This window comes from Myotis myotis, unplaced genomic scaffold (assembly GCF_014108235.1).
Source record: "Myotis myotis isolate mMyoMyo1 unplaced genomic scaffold, mMyoMyo1.p scaffold_m19_p_12, whole genome shotgun sequence".
Lineage (NCBI taxonomy): Eukaryota > Metazoa > Chordata > Mammalia > Chiroptera > Vespertilionidae > Myotis > Myotis myotis.
In genome coordinates, this window is record NW_023416316.1 from 26,004,498 (window position 1) to 26,023,197 (window position 18,700).

Below are 18,700 nucleotides of genomic sequence, written 5' to 3' on the forward strand. Positions count from 1 at the left end.
TCACCCTTCGTCCATCAGCAGGGAGCACAGGCTTCACTTCCCTCTGCCATCCAAGCACCCCTTGTGGGGCCAACATCTGAGGCTCCAAACACTTGGCTTCATGGTGGCTGCCTGCTCCTGCGGGCGACCCCCCAGGGCAGGCCCTCAAACAAGCAGGGCCTTCCAGCCATCGTGGGGTTCCCTGCACAGGACACCCTCCAGCCCCAGAGCCTGCACTTCCGTCGTCCGTCACCCTTTCCCCACCCCTACCCCCAAGACTAAGGCTTCAAGAAAGGCAGGGGTGTGCAGCCAGGGCACTGCCTAGCTCTGAGGAGAGGGGCCCTGGACTCCTCGCCGACTGGCCCCCTGACCTGACCCTCTGACCCTGTGCCTCTCCGAGCTGCCAGGGGGGTGTGAGGGCTGGAGAAGGGGGAATGCCAAAGAAGTAGAGAGGGTGGCTCAGGTAGACGAGCACAGGGGTAGTTGACTTCGACTCCAGGCAGGCAGTAGTAGCAGGAGGTGGTGGGAGACTTGAGGGTGGGAGTGCTCAGCCCTGCGTGTGATGGGGGAGAGGGGCTTTGACAATCTGTCCTACCACCAGCACCCTCCCCTTCCCCCGTCCCAGGCTGGAGGCAGCTCTGCAGCAGAAGACACGGGCTCTGAGTCGGTCTGGCTTGGGTTCTTGAACCCTAGCTCTGCCACTTACTAGCAGGGTGGCAAAGGGACTTAACATTTCTGAGCCTCCGTTTCTCATCAGTGGGTTTGACAGGTGTGCCCAGGAAGAGGCAGTATATGTGGAGTGCTTAGCCCGCGCCTGGCATGCAGTCAGTGCTCAGTGAGTGGTGGCTCACTGCCTTTGTTATCAACTTTGGAGAGCCACAGCTTGAGGAGAGAGCTCTGCATGATCCAGAGCCTTGCGGATTGCCTAGGTCTGACCTAGAAGTCTGTCCAGCCCACATCCTCTCCCCTTGGTGGTGGTGGGAGTTTAGAGTTTATACAGGCTGCAACTCGAGAAAATCCTGCATCACTATAACTGAGACTTTGAGTCACACAGAGCTAGACTCAAATCCAGGCCTCTCTCTTCCTGGCTGTGTGACCTTGAACAAGTCACTTAACCTCTCTGATCTCCTGGTTCCTCATGAGAAGCTGGAGAGGATGACCACCTCAACAGGGATTCCTTTTGTCCTTCTCACTGTCCTGCTGCCCCTCTAGCTCTTCCTCCATGAATTCAGACATGAGTTGAAGACGCATTCTCACCAGAACTTGATCTGGTCTGCTGCTTAGCTTATGGGGAAGCTCTTTTAGGCAAGCCCGGGTAGCTATGGTACATTAAGTACACTGAATAGAAATATTGGGATTTAGGGGACAGGAAGACACCTTTTAGGTCACCTAGCCCCGTGCCTGGTGCACGTGGAGAAACTGCAGCCCCAGAAGGGAGAAGCTTGCCACCTCGTGGCTGTCCAGCCAGGCCCTGTTTCTGGCAGCATTTGACCCAGCCTGTGACGGGGCAGGGTCCACATCTCTGCTGTCCTGCATGGAGGGTTTCACATCCTTTTAGGGCTGGAGGAGGAAAAATGAACTTTCTGTTCAATTAGTGTGCGGCGTGTTTTCTCCTTCTAAAGCAGCGGTTCTCAACCTGTGGGTCGCGACCCCTTTGGGGGTCGAACGACCCTTTCACAGGGGTCGCCTAAGACCATCGGAAAACACATATATAATTACATATTGTTTTTGTGATTAATCACTATGCTTTCATTATGTTCAATTTGTAACAATGAAATTGGGGGTCACCACAACGTGAGAAACTGTATTAAAGGGTCACGGCATTAGAAAGGTTGAGAACCACTGTTCTAAAGGGATTGATGGAAATGCTGAAATCAGGAGCTGCTACTGTAGGCAAGACAGGCTGCTCACACATCCTTTGCAGGACACTAAACAGAAACCGTGAACTTCAGAACGTGCAAGGTCCTGCCTTGCAGGATGAAAGGATGCGCCATCGAGAGACACAGTGAGGAATAATAGATGACATGTCCCTGTACTCAGAGTTACTGAGAAATCATTCCTGCCAGTAGTGCAACATTTTCAAGGACACGGCGCCTCTCCTGGACTCCGCACCTGGTGTTTTGGTGATTCTGGGGGGTCAGGGGAGGGCCCAGGTTCAAATCCTGACTCCACCTCTGACTGGCTCCTGAGCTGCAGACCAGGCACGGGCCTTCCTTCCTGAGGGGCGGATTTGGAGGGAATGCCCCGTTGTAGTTACAATTTTCAGAGCCGTGGGGGCCTCAGTTCAGGCTGCTCAGATGCTGTAGTGAGATAGCTTACCTCGGGCGCCTGACATGGCTGCTTGTGCTTATAAAGAGCCGGCTTTCCCGCTGTAATAGGATGTGGTGAGAGGAGTAAGGATCACACCTCACAGCGAGTGAGTGCAGAGCTGGGATTTTAACGCAGCCCAGTGCCCTCTTTCTGTCCTCTGGAGCCCTCCCCCCGCCCCCCCACCCCAGCAGAAACACCCCGCCTTCCTCCCGTCAGGGCCCCAGCAGATATCTGGATAGAGGCCCCAGGACCGAAGCCAGGTGTGCTGAGCAGGACCTGGCACAAGCCCATTGACGGGCATTTCTCTGGCACCTGTCCCAGGGCAGTGGTGACAGGTAGAAGGCCAAAGACCCCCCTCCTCCCCCCCGTCCCTTCCCTCTGCTTGTTGGAGTTGAGAATGTTGGGGCTTTCTCGGCCTGGCTCTGAAGTGACAGTGTTGGGATGAGTGGCCCAACTGCGGGAGTCGCCTTCTTCCCTGGGTCCCACCCTCAAGCAGCAGAAGCTGGGAGCATCCCGGGTCTGGTGGCAGAGAGAAGGGCTGAAGCCGCTCAGCAGGGATGGTGGCGGCCTGCACAGCTGGCCGGGGGGAGGTTTTCAGGAGCCCCATCTGACCATGGATGTGTCTAGAAGGCGGGTCAGGAGGGAAGAACTGGTTGCTAGGGGGGGGCGGGGGTGTCCCAGTTCCTTGAAGGGCCAGGGCCGTGGGAGTAGAAAGGAGAACGTGTCGTGGTAGAACTGACGAGGGTGAGAAAGCAAGGATTTGAGGACCCTTCCAGATTTCCGAACACGGATGAGTGGTGGTGTCGCCACCTGCAACCTGGATGGTCAGTTCTGAAAAGATCCAGAAAAACATGTTCCCTTAACTGCCCTCTTTCTACCACTGCCCCTAACCCAGGGGCAAGAGGTGCCCGCGCTTTCACTGGCAGCCCATCTCCAGAGCATCCCCAGCCTGGGAGTGCCAAACGTGCCTGCTGGTGGACTGGGGTCTCCCCCTTTGTCCCAGCCAGGCATTCAGTGTTGACTTTTGCTCCCCAGAGAGCGCCCTGGTCCCTTCCAGTGGCTGAGCCACCCCGATTACATTTCCAGCTGGTTTTTAATTCTCTCCTATCAGCCGCATGAGTCTGCCTGTGTAGCTCGCCCGCCAGGAATAGCATTCCAGCTGCCCTTCCGTCGCCAGGAAACCTCTCATGCCCTGGGACAGCTTCCTTTCTGAGGCGCTGGGTGGTCTCCAAATGAGAAAAACATTTCTTTCCAATCACATTCCTAACATCTTGCTAATATGACTTATTTAATAATATTTTTGCAAAAGCCATCTGGGAATGGCTTGGTTGGGGACTTGGGGAGAGCATGTGGGGTGCTGCAGGGACAGGGACAGGGCCAGGCCATGGCGACAGACACAGACCTTGTATCTGCATCAGTGAAGGGCAGCCACGTGGAGATGGATGCAGCCACGTGGAGACAGACCAGAGCCTGAGTCCCACTGCTTCCACCATCTGTGAGGGTCACCAGCCAGTAGCTTCATGTCTCTGCGCCTCACAGCCCTCAGGCTCAGGGACACAGTGGAAGTGAAAGTTCTTTGTAAACCAGAAGAGGTTTAGGAATGCAGGTGGGGTTATTTGCAGAGCTGTGTGCTTACCCCAAGAAAGCGCCTGTGGTCTTATCTTGCTTAGTTAGAGCTAGGTAAACAGCTCAGAGCCCCCAGAGGAAACAGGCTCAGCCCCCACCTACAGGCATTGGCGGAGCTCCCAACAACAGCTTCATCTAGCAGAATCCCAAGATGCAGGGTCACTGTTCCCCTTCGGGCCCTGACAGCCAGAAGAAGCGTGTTGAACCATCAAGGTCCAGACCCTGGCTTTCAGGTGGACTAACGGGCACAGGCGGGAAGAGGCCCTTCCCAACGCCCCGCAGCGAGCTGCTGGCGGAGCCCAGGTGTCTTGACTCTCATCCTGGGGTTATTACCCTCCGAGCCTCATAGCACTGTGTAGTTTCTTGTCCCTTTTTATCCATAATCATTCTTGCTATTTGAGGCAGATTTAGAAAATTGGATGTCAGATTTTATAGCTCTTGTCTTTGTTCCCACAGTTCAGATGCTAAAGCTATAAAAATGTTTGGCTGTGTGTGTGACCCTCACACTCCTGCACACTCTTCAGCTTGGCTGCGGCAGGGACCACTCCGCCCTGGCTCTTAGCGCCTCACACCTGCCCACTGAGCAGCCACCATCCTCCTTCCAGCCATGGGTGCTTTCTGCCACTTTTAATGATTTTTTTAAAAAAGATTTCTTTGCCCAAGAGGAATATCAGAAACAATTGGGTTGGCAAAGCTGGCTTATTAGAAATGCTTTAATTAGAACCTTTCTCCCCCTGCTGTTTTCCTTTTGAAAACCCACATGCTGCTCACAGCTCTAGGCGGCTTGGGGACCAGCCTGCCACATTCTTAGCCCAGACTTTCAGTATGGCTATTACTGCTGCGTTCCTATCACACACTAGGCCTTCAACCAAGTGGGAAGACAGATGAAGGCACATCAGATGCTTCTAGTCTGAGTAGGGGGAGATGCAGGTAGGTGAGTGCTGTGATGGAGAGAGGTGTGGCGGAGAATAAGTGAGGGAGGAAGCAAGTAAGTCAGACCAGGGGCATCTTAGAAGGCCCCCTGGAGGAGGTGGCATTTGAGCAGGGCCTTGGAGAACAGTAGTAATTTAGGGGGAAGTAACAGCAAGGTAGGGTGATTACATTTGGGATTCGAGGAAGAGGTTTCTGCAGTATCCCCTCTCCCTGTGGTCCCAACTTGAGTTTTTAATTGTCTGTTCCACATAAGCCCTCCGTTGGCCCAGGTGACCAATAATATTGTGGACAGAGAGACATGCCTCGTAAACTCTGAAGTCCCAGACAGCTCTCTCCTGCTCCCCACAGCATCCCCACTTTGTCCTCAAGGAAAAGGGCTGAGAGGCAGAGGGGCTTACCTTGGTCTTGCTTGCACTCTGCAGCCCCAGTCCTCTTCCTGTCCACCATTTCCTCCCACCGCCCGACGTGCCATGATTTCCACCTGACACTGAACCTGTGCACCCCCCCAGGCTGAACACAGCCTCCCGGGAAACACGTTTGCATAGCGCCAGGTGGGCTCTTTGCAGTCCCCGGTACCTGGTGTTAGACATAGATTTGAACAGGCTTCTGCAGTGTGTCTCCTCTTAGGCAGGTAGAATTATGCCAGTGGTAATGCTTAAAAACTCAGAGCAGCATCTGAGGTCTGACACAGATGATGGTAAAACCATGAGATAGCATGCTCTGGGCACACCCAGATGTCCATATCAGTCTCCAAACATTAGCATAATCCTACTTTGAGTTCAGGTTTTCAGGCTAGAAAAATACTTTTCCTGTCTTGAATTGTTCCCGCCTTAACCAAAGGAAAATCTTCCATGAAGAATCTAGGGTCGGCTGTTGGACTGTGGTAAGAGCTGTGCTTTCAAAAAGCAATCAGTTCTGATAGTAACTTTTGGGGACTCAATTACTTGCAGCCACGCTGGAAAAGAAACCACTATAATTAATGTGGTCAAACCCTGGCCAGATAATAAAATGAAAGCTTTGTTGTGTATCAAGACAGAAATCAATTTCATTAGGGAGCAAAGAGCCAGAGATTTAATTTTGAGAGAATTCTCCACCCTGTGGACAGAGATTGTCAAGAAGCTGCCGGAATGAATGCCCAACATGAGACAGGCGCCCTCCAGAACCCAGATTACTAAGGGCTGACCGTGACCTTTCAGAATTGCATTTGCAAACCTCGTGAGTGAGGCAAGGCCAGTGGGCTTTGCTCCTTAATGTTCTCGCGCTGGTGCCGTGCCCCTTTGGTTTCGGTCAAGAGGTGAGTTGTCCTTACCCAACGACACTTGCCTCTCAGTCAGGTCCTGTTCTTTGGGACTCGGGGAGGAGGTAGAAGAGAGAGGTGTACTCAGGAGGTCAGTGGACACCAGAAAGGAGTTGCATGAAGATGTTGGGTGTCCACACTGATGGTGGAGTCATATCCAGACAGGGGTGCTGGCTAAGAGGGACAGACCCGCAGGACGCTGTCCTCAGTGTATGCGAGATAGTGGGCAGAGGGCGCGGCCAGCGTGGGAAGGGGCAGGAGAGTCTGCCCCGTGAGGACAGCTGGAGAGAGAGAAGCAGGGCAGGTCTGCCCTCCCCAGGGCAGAAGGGGCACCTGTGGCCTTCAGGGCCCCGAGCTGGGGGCGGGGCTACCATCACTAAGCTGCGTGGGTCACACTTCAGCTCAGATCCTGGGAGGACTTGCTCACGGGCAGAGCCGCCCAAGGTTGGAAGGGTTGTGTAGTGGAGAATAAGCTCCCTAGCACTGGAGTAAGCAACAAAAGCTGGATGGGAAATGTTGTGAATATTACAAAGGCGTTTCCATCGTCAGAGAATCAGGTGGTGGTTCTCAAATGTGAATGTCCATCAGTATCTCTTGCAGAGCATATTCAAAGCAGATTCTGGTTCCAAATAGGCCTGGGAGCCACTGGCTTGACAAGACCCCGGGGCCTGATGTGAGCATCCGGGGCACATGTGGAGAGGCTATTTTTGAGTGACCTGCACTCCTTTCCAACCCTGGGACTCTGGGGTGTCTGTAAGGAAGGTGAGTCCTTCTGTTTAACATCTGAGTAGTCAGTAATGCCTTCATCCTGTGGCGTGAGCATCTCCTAAGTGCCAGGCTTCATTGGTGGTCATCTACCCCTGTCCCTTCCTTGTAGAGAGGAGGACACTGAGGCCCAAGAGGACAGGAGCCAGGGCTGGGGCTGGGTCCCCAGTGTCCAGTTCAGAGCTCTTTCCGCTTGCTTCCAGTAGACTTTAGAGAACATTGTAAACTGCTCCCCACTTCACATGAAGAAACTGGGGTCCAGGCCCCCAGGGCTGTCGGGAGGTTTTTCCACTGAGAACCACTGTCAGTCATGTGATCAGCCAGGGTGTCTGGGTGGCTGACAGGGAGGAGAGCAATGTCCTCGGGTTAGGTCAGGGGTGGGCAAACTTTTTGACCCGAGGGCCACAATGGGTTCTTAAACTGGACCGGAGGGCCGGAACAAAAGCATGGATGGAGTGTTTGTGTGAACTAATATAAATTCAAAGTAAACATCATTACATAAAAGGGTACGGTCTTTTTTTTTTTTTTTTTCTTTTTTTTTAGTTTTATTCATTTCAAACGGGCCGGATCCGGCCCGCGGGCCGTAGTTTGCCCACGGCTGGGTTAGATGCAGGGTGCTGAGCAGGTAGGTGTGTTGTAAGTTGCAGTTTGTAAAGGTCCCTCTGGATTTCCCTTCTTTACCTTTTTTTTTTTTTTTTTTTTAAGTAGAACTGCTTTGTGGGTGAGCCCCCTTCCTTGCTGTGCTAATGAATGCCCTGGGTCAGTTAGCAGGGAAGCCCCCGCTAGGACAGGAGCCTGCAGGAGGGTGGTAAGGGTACACATCGTGCTTTAAGGATGAGAATGGTAATTGGGGATTGCAGCTTCCTCTCCCTCCCTGCACACCCACCCTCTTCCCCACTCTCCACTTGTCACACCCACTGGAGTGCCCCAGAGTCCCCTTCAGCTGGTGGCACAGCGGTGAGGCGGGGGAGGGGACATTCCGACCCCTGATTCTCTGGGGAATGCGAGCAAACTCCACCCCCTGGACCACAGTGTCACCTGTAAAATGGGGACAGGGAACCAGTGGTCTCAAAAGTTCGCTCAGTATCTTGTCTCCCTCAGAAATGTTGACTATATTGAGCAATACACACAGTAGCCTCTTTTTTTTTTTTTTTTAAATATATTTTATTGATTTTTTACAGAGAGGAAGGGAGAGAGATAGAGAGTTAGAAACATTGATGAGAGAGAAACATCGATCAGCTGCCTCCTGCACATCTCCTACTGGGGATGTGCCTGCAACCCAGGTACATGCCCTTGACCGGAATCGAACCCGGGACCCTTCAGTCCGCAGGCCGACGCTCTATCCACTGAGCCAAACCGGTTTTGGCCACAGTAGCCTCTTAATAAATGCCATGGACCGTCTATGACCAGGATATTTAAACAAAAAAAACCTCTTTCCTCCTCAATTCTGTGTGTTCATGTGGACCCCCTTGTGGAACAGTGTGCTCTCAAGTGTCTGCAGTACTGCTTGATGGTAGGGAAAATTGATCGCAGAAAGTAAACACCCTGCCCATTGTTCCCAGCGACAGAGATGGGGCCGGACCCCAGGCCTCCTGCTCCAGCCAGGAGGCTGCCTGGCCACCCATGGCTTCTGGGCTACCAACATGGCCGTGGACAACAGGCCAGACAGACGGGCAGACACGCTTAGTGCTCTGCCTGGGCAACAAAACAAACCAGATGGGCAGCAACGTGTACACAGGCTCCTGCAGGGCGGGAGGCGGGGGCGGGCATGTCAGACCCCTGAGCCTCAGCACCTGCCCTGCTTGCTCACGCACTGTCCATCCCGGGCCTCAGGACAGCCCTTATGGCAGGTGGTGAACACGCCATGACACAGATGAGGAAACTGAGCGCCGCTCACAAGGGACACGGTGGGGACGAAGACCCGGACCTGGGTCGCCCAGGGCTGCACATGGTGGGTCCTGCCCTGTGTCTTTTGGAGTTGTCCTGCCGTCCTCACCCAGGAGGGCCCCATTGTGTCACTCCCCGCCTCCCCAGGGTGAACCCCGGGTTTCCAGCTCCCCTTTACCTATAAAAGCCCATGTGCCCCTCAAAGCCCTCTCCAGCAGCTGGTGCTCACCCCCACGACTCGCTTTGCCCAACAGGTGTGCATGTTCCCTTCATCTGCTGGTTGGGCGTGGGGTGGCCGTCTGGTCCTTGGGAACAGCCTGGAGCACTTTGCAGCCAAGCTGTTTAGCAAATTCTGTCTCTTAAGCCCTTTAAATAAGGAGCCAGGTGACCCAGCTTTTACCAAATGTTCATGCTTCCTTCATGTGGAAGGTCTCACCTCTCACAGCTGCCGTGAGGGTGGCCTCCTGGCATTCCCGTTTCGTAGGAGAAGCTGAGGCACTGGCACCTGGTGGGGGGTGTGGCTTTCCTCCTGGCACTGCTGGCACTGGGGCTGGCTTGCTCTTTGCTCTGAGGACTGTTCTATAGAGAGTTGGCTGTTTAGCAACATCCCTGGCTCCCACCTGAATGCCAGCAGCACCTGCTTCCAGACATTGCCCAGCATCCCCAGGAGAAGGGAGACTTGCCTGGTGAGAACCACTGCTCCCAGGAGAGTGTGGCTGGGAGGCGCTTGTCCTATAGGAGGAGGATCACCCTGGGCCTGAATGCTTCCTGTCCATCCCATTGGCACCGGCCCGAGGAGGCCTGCTTTTGTCATCCTGCGGTCCCCAAGCCTGGGACCCACTGTGCCCAGTGCTGCCCCACCTTCCTCCTGCATCCTGCACTGCCTGGGGTCCTCCTGTCTGGTGCCTGGGTGGCCCCCACCCTCGGGTTGTCCCTCATTGAGAACTTCAGACTGGAGGGGACCCCCTTCACCTTTCCCAAAAGGGGACGCTGGGGGCCCAGGGAGAGGGGACTTGCCCAGCCATTGACATCAGTGGGATCAGAGTTTAAACCCAGGTATCTAAATTCAGTCCCACCACCACCACCAGCCCCACCTATCCCAAACACAAAGGGCCTTCGTGTTCCTGGAAAAGTCCTCAATTAAATGTAAAAGGGGGGCGGGGGGTGCTGCACAGACCCTCTTTCCCCTTCCTAAAGCTCTGACAGCGTATCTCCCATCACCTCCCACCCATACCTCACCCCTCCCCTTGTAGTTTTCATGTGCAGTTGGCTGACCTCCAAGCATTATTACCCTCCCACTTGCACACCTCCCATAATGGGAAGCTCACTCCCCACACTGTCGGCCTTGATCATTAAAATTCTCCTGCCTGACACTTTGTTAGTCTTCTGAGAAAATTGCCCCCGTGGGTTCATCTTGACCTGCCTGTTGCTTTGTGTGGCACAAAGCAAGCTTTATGCGTACCCATCTTTGCCGGAGAGGCACCTGCCAGCTCTCCTGCTGCCTGGAGACAGCTTTCGTCATGACTTACTGAAGGCCCTCACCCTGGGCCGCCAACGTGGAGCTTGAGAAATGCCCAGGTGTCTCAGGAAGGCTAATCGCCGCCGGTGCATTTATTGAAACCTAATTATTTGGTTGTAAATCAAGTCATTTGGCTCAGTGGCGTTTACATTTAGGCCTTAGTTTGCAATAACCTAGCTTATGTGTCTTTGGCTTGTCACTATGACAAGGCTGTTTCCGAAGGCAGAAGGTGATGTGCAGACATTTGCTGTGTGACCTTGTAAGCCCCTTCCCCCACCCCCTGGACTCTCGAATCTCAGCTGGAAGGGGCCTCTGCACCCCCCACTCCATGCACTGCGCCGTTGGAGAGAGCCTGTCACACAGCAAGAACTACTCCCGTGCTGACCCTGACCCTGCTGGCCTCTCACTGTGACCTGGGCAAGTTGCTTCTCCCTCTGGCCCTCAGTCTTCTCATCTGCCCAGACAATGCCAGCCCTGCTTCTCTGTGAAGCCACAGGTTGGTCCAGCGAGGACCAAGGGCAGCGGTGGCTTCCAGGCCCTATGTTAGAAGTTCACAGCATGTGCACATGCTAGCCTGCACACAGTAGGCCCTCGGGAGGTGTCGAAGAAGTATCTGTCCTCTGAAGGCCCCGTCATTTGAGATCTGGGTATTTCCCCGGCCACAGGCCCAGTGCTCTCCTCAGAGCAGACGTCTCTGCAGGCACACAGACCGTTTCTGGAGGGGCTGCACCTGCTCATAGGTGTGGCAAGGAGAGTTTCTCTACAGACCCAGGAAAATATCCCCTCTCCTTGGAGGTGGAAGAGAGGGTGGGAGGGCAGGAGACTGCCTGAACCCTGGAGCCACCTGCTTACAGAGGCAGCATGGCCAACAGTGGGGTGGGCTCATGGGAGGAGCTACCTGTTTTGCAGGTCCCCCTCCAGACCAGGTCCCTCTGGAAGCTCCCTTGCCAAGGTCACAGCAGATCAGCGTTAGAGCCAGACCTAGAGCGAGCCCCTCTCTCCACTGGTTCTGTTCACGCCCATATTCACCAGCTCGAGTGCACGCCCGTGGGGGCAGAAGGGCCCGTCGGGCTGGTCTCGTGCCCTGTCCGTGCTGAGCACAGGGTGGTGTTCCCTTGGCTCCGGGAGTGAGCACTGGCTGCTGTGCTTTCATGGAGGTCGGGGGCCGGTGACAGCTCTCTCCCCTGCAACCAATTGTCGAGTGAATTTCAAATGTACAGTCTCCTTCAATCTCTGCTCTCACAGATCTGGCCCCAGGAATCTTTGAACATGTAACATTCATGTTTAATTAAAATGACTCCACAAGAGGAGGTCCATTTAGACCAAAAAATGCACCCATTTAGAGATCTACTGGGCCCCAGAGTGGGCAGGGCCTGGGCTGGCAGGAAAACCATGGCTTTTGGAGGGAGCTTGTCTCATAGTCATGCTTTGTTATTTAGGCCTGGGCAGGGGCGCTGCCAGCTCAGTAGCCCAGGAATGCTTTCCTTTAGAATCCCAAGGAAAGAGGACGGGTTGACCTACCCTTCCCTGTGGTCTTCTCAGCAAGATCTTTCTGATTTAAGAGGCATCTGCCTTTGTCCCCCTGTAGCTGGGACCCTCCGGGTGCTGCCCATGGCTGTGTCCCTCGCTAAGCTTGCTCTGCAGAACCTTGCTGGTGCGTCCTGGGACCAGTGCTCTCCAAAGCAGCCACGGTGTCTGGCCTTGGAGGAGGCAGCTTCCACACTGGCTGGGCCACACTAGGGGTCAAGGTGGAGTGGCCACCAGCCTGCCCTGGGGAGCTTACAGTCCAGAGGTCCTCATTTCCCTGGCTCTGGGTAGACCCTCACTAGATAACTGCTGGGTGGATGGATGGATGGATGGATGGATAGATGGACGGACAGATAGACTGTGCCAGGCCTGTGCTGAGGGCTTGTCCTGCTGAGAAATGTCACAATGAACAGACAGGGTTCATGACCTCAGGAGCTCACAGAGCTGTAGGAAAGCCAGGTCTCAAGACAGAGTCCCAAGGGCCACCCGAACACCTAGTCCATCTGCTTGGGTGGTGAGGAGGGAAGACAAGGCTACAGTGGCAACTTCAGGGCCCTGGATGCTGTCCACGGGCTAAGAAGAGTACACAGGCTCAGGGTCAGACAGACAGACTGACCTCCTGGCCCCACTGTGTCCCGTGAGGCAAGGCCCGCGACCTCCCCCAGCCTCAGTTTCCCCACCTGTAAACAGTGATAGTTACACCAACTGAGCAACTTGCTGTGAGCTCAAGTGAGATAATGTGTGGCAACAGCTCAGCTTGGTGCCTGGCGCACAGTGGGGACTCAAGCAGTGCCAGTGCGGTGTCATTCATCCTGCAGTGGCGGAGGGGAGCCAGGGACAATGTTCTGGGGCATCTTGGACAAGAGGGTATCCCCGTCAAGAAAGCAGCTCCCCAACTGCCTTTGACAGGGTGAACCAGAGACTCCTGCCACTGGGGCTGCACGCTAGTCCCAGAGGGCAATTTCCTCGCCTTCTCCCACATAAATATTATATGCAAGTGTTTTTAAGTAATTTCATCATGAAAAGAAGCGATTTAACATAAGTATTACCCGGGATTCTTCATGAAATATGCATCAAGCAATTAGGTCTAAAAGCGAGAGGTGAGGCCTCGCGCCCTGCTCGGGCCGGCAGCTGCGGGCTGAGTGATGTTTTATTAAAGCCCGTGATTATGGGACGAGGTGGGGCCTGTTATTAGGCTGGCGCGCCAGGCGTGTTTGATGATCCTGGTGATGAGGAGGTGCTTTTTGTGATGATAATGAGCGATATGAAGGCCCTGACAGCACCAGCACCCCCGCCTCAGAGCCTTACGAGACTCATTAGACAGGTCAGCCACCAGAGACACCCCTGATTGTGACTTTGCTCTCGCAAGATGTCCTATCAAAGAAGACAGGGCTGGCGCAGGAGCTGGACAGGTGGTGGCAGCCTGTCTGAACTCCCCAGGGACCGCTGCCTTTCCAGAGGGAGGGTGGGGAGGTAGGTGGCCGGGACTCGAGGGCCCTGGGTTCTGCTGTAGCCGACGCCCTCCTTGTTGTGTGCATCGGGCCAGAGTGTTGCTATCTCTGAACTCAGTTTCCACCAAAGTGCCCCAGGAGGGCGAGGGAGATGGTCCCCAGGCCGCTCTGGCTCCAGGGCCACTGTCCGAGCGGCAGAGCATCCCTGTGCCTGCTGGTTGTCTGGTGCATCCCCGGCCCCCCAGGAAGCTTTAACTTTTTCTCTCCCTGTGCTTGGTGTCTTCTGTGAGTCTACAGCATGTCTGGCAGCTGTTTTTAAATGTTCAGCTGTTGTTAGGTGGCATCTCGTGGCAACCCTGTGGCCAATCAGGACACGTTGTGACAGCACAGCTCTTGGGTGTGTTTTGACGAGGCTTTGCCTGACCTTTGCATGAGTCGAGGTTTGACAGGTTGTCTCGGAAAGAAAGCCTGCCTCCTGCCCACTGAGCCTCCGTGCTCAGCACACGGCCTGGCTCACAGGAAGTGCCCAGTGAGAGTAGGACAGGGGCACATGGGCAGCAGTGGAGGGGGGTGTGGTTGCCCTCAGGCCCCTTCCTGCAAGAAGCCTTCACGGAGTAGGCGGAGATTGTGCTTGCACACAGGGAATCCAGAACCGTAGGCCCAGAAGCGCCTCGGAGACCATCCTGTCAGGCTCCTCAGGGATCCAGGGGGATGGGCACAGCCACAGGGCACAGTGCTTGAGCCTGGGAGGACGGCCACTCTTGCAGGGGTTCCCGTTGGGAGGCCAGCTTTTGGCCTTTCAACCTGTGCCAGGGAATGGTCAGGCCACGGGCTGAGGCTGGTCACAGGGTCTGAGTTCTCTGCCGAACCTCATGACTGGCCTGCCCCGTTGGCACAGCCTGGCTCGGTTATAACCTAGCATGTACTGAAATACAAGCGTCAGCCATAGGCCTGGAGGGTCAGGAGGGAGTTCGGGAGCTTCCCTGCCTCGCATGCACCATGTCTGTTGAGGGGGAACATCAGTGTCGCATCTCTAATACCTGGTGGCCGTGCCGACCCCGTGGCCTGGGAACGGGAACTTCTGCCTCCATTTCTGGCTGAGTCAGCTGTTGCCACCATCATGGCCACGGCCCTTGCTGGATGTTCTAATGACAACCTGTGTGAAACTGTCCGGTTAACCCACGTGAGTTACTTTCCTTAATCTCCTTAAACATTAAGTCGGCTCTCCCTGCAGCTGCGTGCCTACGCGCCAGCCTTGGTGCAGACTCGCTCCGGGCCAGCTGCTGCGGTCCTGTCTCACACACCCTACGCTTTGCACCCCAGCCATAGGTGTGTGAGAGCATGGTCTGGCACCCCAAAACACTCCACTCAACTCACAAAGGGGCATGATGTGCCCGAGGTCCTGCCCCTCCCTGCCTGAGCCTGGACTCGCCTGCAGCTCCAGCCCCTTCTCTCCCCACACTCACCCCAAGCTTTTTTAACTGTTCCCTGTTTCCTTAGCCTCATTCAAGAAGTACGGTCCTTTCCAGGCCTGCAAAGGCCCACGGCGTCTCCAGTGCGGTGGGCGGCCAAGTCTTCGCTCGAAGGGGCTGTACATTTTTCATCGCACACACACCATTTCCTTCCTAACAGCTTAAGCAAGTGCGCCTCCTGCTTCTCAGATGTGTGGAGGCGATTCTCCAGTGAAATGACCCTTCACTGCGGAGCAGAACTTGCCACAGGCTCTGTAATTAGAACATTGTCAGCCTTTAAAAATCTTGATTTAAATTTCAGTTCTTTACAGGAATTATTCTCTCTTGAAACATAATTGCTCTCCAAACGATTTCCTTTAAGCCGAGGGTGACATCTCTAAATACATTATTACGAGCAGATGTATTGCTCAGCGCCTGCACTTCATTAAGCATTTGCTCTGCCCATTTGAAAAAGGTCCCGGAGTCCAAATTGACGCGTTAATAGGACAGGCGCGCATGGCGAGGGGAGCCCAGTCCTGACTGGGAGAGTGTGCAAGCCCGCAGTGCCCCCGCGACCACAGCCAGAGCTAGAAGAGCCGGAGCTTAGAAGGGAAACCTGTGTCCACACGGAGCTCTCGGCCTCACCAGGGGTGGCCTTGGTCTCCTGGACGCCAGGCCCTGGCCACAAATTATGTGTTCAGACACGATAATTGGAGGAGGTGGCAGGAGGTCGGAGCCCCAGCTTCCTCACTAAGTGGCAGATACTCAGTATATTGGACTGTGCTTTGGAGACCTCGGCATCCACAGATGTGGCAGCAAAATCATAAGGGCCAGGCTTGGAACTGAGTGGGCAGGGAAAGGGCGACCTGGGCAAAGGCAGGTTGGTGGGGGTGAGAGATCCGATGTGGCAAGGGCCCTGACTGGGAGGTGGGAGAGGCCCTCTCGGCCAGGTGGAAGCAGCATGGCCTCCACAGTCCCTGAGCTGCACCCACCCAGCCTGCTGGGATAGCTGGCAGGCTGCAAGGGGCACGGGGCACAGGGCTGTGCTCTGATCTCCAAGGAGCCCGCCCACTGCCCTTTTTAGCAGGTGCTGAGCACGGTGGACACAGACCTTACTCTGTGGAATTCTTAGGAATTCGGGCCCTAACTGGACTGAAGGGTCCCAGGTTCGGAAGGTGGATAAGTAATCTATAATTAAAAAAACCGTAATATGCTAATTAGACCGGACATCCTTCTGGACCTCCTTCCGGGACAAAGCTGGAGCTGCAGCCGCCGCCGCGAAGGCCTACTCTTGCATGAATTTCGTGCATTGGGCCTCTAGTTATAAGAAAGCAGGTGCAGATGGAGGCATGATCCTTCATCATGTGCTGGTCCTCGGTGCAGGCAGAGGACGGAGCTCTGCCTGGGGGAGCCTGGAAGACTTCCCAGCAGAGGAAACACTCAAGCTGGGCCTTGGAGAAGGAGGCAGGGTTTGCTGAGCAGAGGGAGGAAGAGGGGAGAGTGCCTACCCAGGGGCAGCTCTGAGAAAGAGCAAATGTTTTCCCTTATTCCATTGGCTAAAACTAATCACATGGGTACAGTGCTGCAGGGAAGCTGGGAAATGTAGTCCCAGCTGGGCAGTCCCTTCCCAGTGACAGTTCCATACTGTATTGAATGGCACAAAGCAAACCCCTCTGCCCCACCTACTGCCTGTCATCCCTGCCACACTTTGTCCTCATCTGAAAACTGGGGGTGATGACTCCTGCCTGCCCACTAGTCCGGGCATCAGGGACTCACACTAAATACATGACTGCATGAGGGACAGGAAGACGGCCCTCGGTCTTGAGGTGGAAAGACTCCCCTGCAGCAGTGTCTGCTGCTGGTTCGTAGTTTGATGCTGGGACGAGGGGAGCTCTTAGGCCCAGCTGCATTTTGGCTGGGCCTGGGCTTTGGTCTTGACTTGAAGAGGTACTTCATGGCTGGGATCTCAGCAAGGAACCTTTGCACCTTAGCAGGGATTGAGCCAGAGGGGTAGTTCTCCAGGTAATGAGTGTGAATATGTGACATGTGCTTGTTCACAGCTAAATCTCGAGTGGCTCTCTGAGAAATTGCTTACCTGGCCCTCAGCCCTCCTGCACCTGTCCCCTGGGCCTGAGCAGTATGGCTGCCTTGGCCTTTGTCATCCTGCAGATCCTAATACCCTCTGTGTTTTGTTCACAGGAGCAACCAGGGCTTTATGCACATGAAACTGGCCAAAACCAAAGAGAAGTACATTCTGGGTCAGAACAGCCCCCCGTTCGACAGTGTCCCAGAAGTCATCCATTACTACACCACCAGAAAGCTGCCCATCAAAGGTGCTGAGCACTTGTCCCTCCTCTACCCGGTGGCTGTGCGGACCCTGTGAGAGGACCAGCCTCGCCCTGCGCTGACAGGGCCCAGACCTGGAGGAGCCGGAGCCCCCGCCGACCAGCGTGTCCAGTTTGTGTCGTGTGTATGGTACTGGCACACCACTGCATGTCTCTAGAATGCTGTTGCCACTAAGGGGGCTGGGAAAGGCCTGGATAGAGACAGAGGGACGGCCCACAAGCCACCCCAGCCCCCACCCCCACCCCCTCCTTGAGTTTCTGTGAATTAAAATATTTGCAAATCCAAAGAGATGCCTTGCAGGATGAACAAAGGCAAGCAGCTCCGAGGGGAGGGAACCGCCTGGGTTGCAGCGCTTTGCTTTGTTCTCCCGCTGTCAGGAATTCACACCTGTGCAGGGAGCACAGTTTTCCCACCAGGGCCCCACCGGGTGTGGGGAGCCAAACGCTGGTGCTGGGAGAGCTGGAAGGCCTGGAGTCCTGCCTCCCCTCTGGTGTGCGTGTGTCTGTGTGTGTGTGTGAGAGTGTGCGCACATCCGTCACACACAGATGTGAGTAAGCCCTCTAATCCACTTTATCACTTGGTGTAATCATTAGATCTTCAAGGAATCATTGTGCGGTCAAAAGAGGATTCAATTATTTATGACTAGGGTGTGTAAATAAAATAGTCATTTAATATGTATTCTCATCCCTTTTTTTGTACCACAGAGGGTCTCTGAGGGCCCAGTGCTCACCGCAGGCGTGTCTCCTGAGCATGGGTGGTGGGAGGGAGGAAGCAGAGCCCAGCTCAGGGCTGAGGCAGTGGGTGGGGCAGAGGAGTTGGCGTTGTCCCCTGAGAGTCAACCTGTAGAGGGTGCAGCCAGATCCACGTTCAGGCTCCAGCATGGTCACCTCAAATGTTGACCCAGTAACCAGACTCTCCCATTATTTGGCCTGGCAGCCCTGTGAGGCATTTAACATAAGGGGAAAGGAGGCCCAGAGAGGGAAGGTAACTCGCCCAGGGTCACAGCTCATAAGCAGAGGAGGCTCTTGAGCCCAGACTGGCAGAGCCTGGCCAGTGCTTTGCCTCTACATGGCCTCACTCCTCGCTGTTATCCTGCTCCTGGGAGAAAGCAAATCCTGACTCCTGGATGTGAGCCCTGCTGGTCATCCACTGTTTTCACACACAGCCCGGCCGGCGTGGCTCAGGTGAGCGTCAACCTGTGAACCAGGAGGTCACGGTTCGATTCCCAGTCAGGGCACATGCCCGGGTTGCAGGCTCAATCCCCAGTGTGGGGCGTGCAGGAGGCAGCCGATCCATGATTCTCTCTCATCATTGATGTTTCTATCTCTCTCTCCTCCCTTCCTCTCTGAAATCAATAAAGAAATATATTTTTTAAAAAAAAACACTCCCACACAGACTCCCCTCTGTCTTGTCCCTGCCCTTGTGGGGAGCAGGGATTCTCCCCACATGTTCGGGGCAGACCAGGCTGCTGTTACTCAGCCCCCTCCTTTCCTACCTCCTCACCGCCACACTGGCTGAATGAGGATGGAAGAAATAGAAGAATCCGCAGCCAGAAAGGCGTTTCCAGTCTCGGTGCCTCCACCAGGCGCCCACCGGTCCGCGGGGAGTG

At 54.9% G+C, this 18,700-nt stretch overlaps 1 protein-coding gene across 3 annotated transcripts in view; it reads left to right on the forward strand.

Moving 5' to 3' along the window:
- Positions 1 to 17,769, forward strand: part of SHB (SH2 domain containing adaptor protein B) — a 127,020-nt gene extending 109,251 nt beyond the window's left edge. For 2 of the 3 annotated variants that reach the window (XM_036330317.1, XM_036330314.1), the window contains exon 6: positions 16,945 to 17,769. In XM_036330317.1, the coding sequence (XP_036186210.1) occupies positions 16,945 to 17,128 (184 nt within the window). In that variant the 3' untranslated portion in view covers positions 17,129 to 17,769. The remainder of the gene's footprint in view (positions 1 to 16,944) is intronic. The other variant, XR_004971218.1, reaches the window with a different exon arrangement.
- The last annotated feature ends 931 nt before the right edge of the window (positions 17,770 to 18,700 follow it).